The sequence below is a fragment of the Cicer arietinum genome, unplaced genomic scaffold, assembly GCF_000331145.2.
Source record: "Cicer arietinum cultivar CDC Frontier isolate Library 1 unplaced genomic scaffold, Cicar.CDCFrontier_v2.0 Ca_scaffold_6267_v2.0, whole genome shotgun sequence".
Classification (NCBI taxonomy): domain Eukaryota; kingdom Viridiplantae; phylum Streptophyta; class Magnoliopsida; order Fabales; family Fabaceae; genus Cicer; species Cicer arietinum.
Genome location: NW_027339914.1, coordinates 1 through 1435, shown reverse-complemented (window position 1 = coordinate 1435; position 1435 = coordinate 1). Strand labels below are relative to the sequence as shown.

At 32.3% G+C, this 1435-nt stretch overlaps 1 protein-coding gene across 1 annotated transcript; it reads right to left on the bottom strand.

Moving 5' to 3' along the window:
* Positions 1-311: 311 nt before the first annotated feature.
* On the bottom strand, positions 312-1070 carry LOC140919212 (uncharacterized; the record flags this gene model as incomplete). Its single annotated transcript, XM_073364806.1, has 3 exons — positions 939-1070; positions 681-851; positions 312-500 (listed from the first exon to the last, which is right to left on the bottom strand). Coding segments are annotated over exons 1-3 (492 nt in total), but the record flags the coding sequence as incomplete, so codon positions are not given.
* Positions 1071-1435: the final 365 nt, after the last annotated feature.

Here is a 1435-nt window from a genome sequence, read left to right as displayed (position 1 = left end):
CATGAGCACAATTCTTGGATAGTTGATAAATTCTTCAAATTTAAATCTTGACGAGCATCAATTAAGAAATGTTGGAGTTGAAATTTCAAATTAATCTTCTCTTGCATGTTGAAATCCACAGGGTAATATTTTTCAACTAGAGTGCAAATTTTTTCAATGTTAAAAGATTTATAATTATCCTTAGGAGTCAAAGCACAACTTAGAGTTAACAAATCTATTGCTTGTTCACTAAATCTGTTATTCAACTCTTGTAATTGTTGATCAATGGCAGTAAAAAATATTTCAACTCTAAAATAATGCTCTATTGTAACCTGACCTTGTTGAAGACGAGATCGTCCAAATTTTGTTGTTGAATGAACATCGTTGAGATCAGGAATTTCAATATCATGTTTTTCACAAAAGTTCTTCACTTCAGTAAATAATGCATCCCAACCATCTTCTCTCAATACTTGAATAAGATACTTTGTTGTTCCAACCAAACACATGGCATTAACTATATCCTGAGATTGTTGTTGTAAGGCTTGACAAAGTATATCAGTTATCCCCATAATTTTTTTCATCAAATGCAAGATAAATATAAAATCAAACGCCTTCAAATAATTATAAGCACTATCAGCATCCCCACGTGTAGAATAACTTGCTCTTTCATTTGTAATTTTTTTTAAAACAATACAAGTTGCCTCATACATATTTATCAAGCTACAAATAGAAGAGAAATGTGATCCCCAGCGAGTATCCCCAGCTCGTTTCAAAGTACCAATTTGATTTATACCTTTACCAGTTACAATCTCATCAATTTCTAGCAAATGTGCAATTTCCTCTAATTGAGCAGCTTGTAACTCATCATGACGCTTAGTAGAAGAACAAACAACATTAACAACAAAAGTGAGCTTCTCAAAAAATTTATGAATTGGAACAATTTCTCTTGATGCACTAACCAAAGCAAGTTGCAATCGATGAGCAAAACAATGGACATAGTATGCGTAAGGACAATCTTTCATAAACAGTGCTTGTAAACCGTTCCATTCTCCTCTCATATTACTAGCACCATCATACCCTTGACCACGCATGTTAGAAACATCAAGATTATGTCGAGAAAGTATATCACATACTTTTTCTTTCAGAGTTAAAGCTGTAGTGTCTTTAACATGTGCAACAAAAAAAAAATCGCTCTTGTATTAAACCAACTTTTTCAACAAATCTTAACACAAGAGACATTTGTTCCCTTTTTGATTCATCACGAGCTTCATCTACAACGATGCAAAATTTGGAATCACCAATTTCTTCACATATATGTTTTCTCACCCTACTAGAAAGAATATGCAAAAGCTCTTTTTGAATTTGATGTGAAGTATATTTAGAATTATATGGAGCATTTTCCAACACAACTTTCGCAACTTCATCATTGTAAGTTGCCAAGAGTTTTATCAATTGA